Raw genomic sequence first — 604 nt, 5'->3', positions numbered from 1 at the left:
GCTCAAGGATATGAAGGAGCTTAAGGTTGAGGTGAGGCATTCACACTCCTGCTGCTGTCGGTGCATGCATCCATGCATGCATGCATGCATGCATGCATGCAGCAGGCATCGGTGCATGCATTCATACATGCATGCGTGCATGCTTGTATGCATCTCCCCCTGGTTTTGCTTCTGGGGTTTTGTTTTCTTTTCTTTTTCAGCGCGTGTTGCTGTGTTTGTTGTTGTTTCTGTTGTCGTTTTTATATATTATTGTTCTTTTTATTTCATTGATGCGTTATGTTAAATCTATTACATTATTCTTTTGTTTATTTTATTAATGTTTTTTATTTTTTTATTTTCTTTCTCTGCAGCTCAACGCCTCCACGGGTTTCCCCATCTGCCCCATCACCCAGGCGGACCTATGCAGCGGCGTTCGCGCCTGCATTGTGTGGCCGTGCGGCTTCATCTTATCCAACAGAGCTCTAGAGGCTATGACGCAGAAGGTGCTTCTAGGGTTTAGGGTTTAGGGTTTAGGGTTTAGGGTTTGGGGTTTGGGGTTTAGGGTTTGTGTTTGAGGGTTTAGTGTTTGGGGTTTATCAGATCCTGGGTGGTGAACGTGCGCTGC

General features: G+C 45.4%; 1 protein-coding gene across 1 annotated transcript in view; it reads left to right on the top strand.

The window, feature by feature from the left end:
* EMH_0050850 (uncharacterized protein) overlaps positions 1–604 on the top strand; it is a gene marked incomplete at both ends in the record, with an annotated part of 2,721 nt that overhangs the window by 1,352 nt on the left and 765 nt on the right. The window contains 2 exons of the mRNA XM_013496695.1: positions 351–493; positions 580–604. Of these exons, the coding sequence (XP_013352149.1) occupies positions 351–493; positions 580–604 (168 nt within the window). The remainder of the gene's footprint in view (positions 1–350; positions 494–579) is intronic.

The sequence above is a fragment of the Eimeria mitis genome, genomic scaffold (assembly GCF_000499745.2).
Source record: "Eimeria mitis Houghton genomic scaffold, Emh_scaff2242, whole genome shotgun sequence".
NCBI classification, from domain to species: domain Eukaryota; phylum Apicomplexa; class Conoidasida; order Eucoccidiorida; family Eimeriidae; genus Eimeria; species Eimeria mitis.
This window is presented reverse-complemented; position numbering and strand designations above follow the sequence as displayed.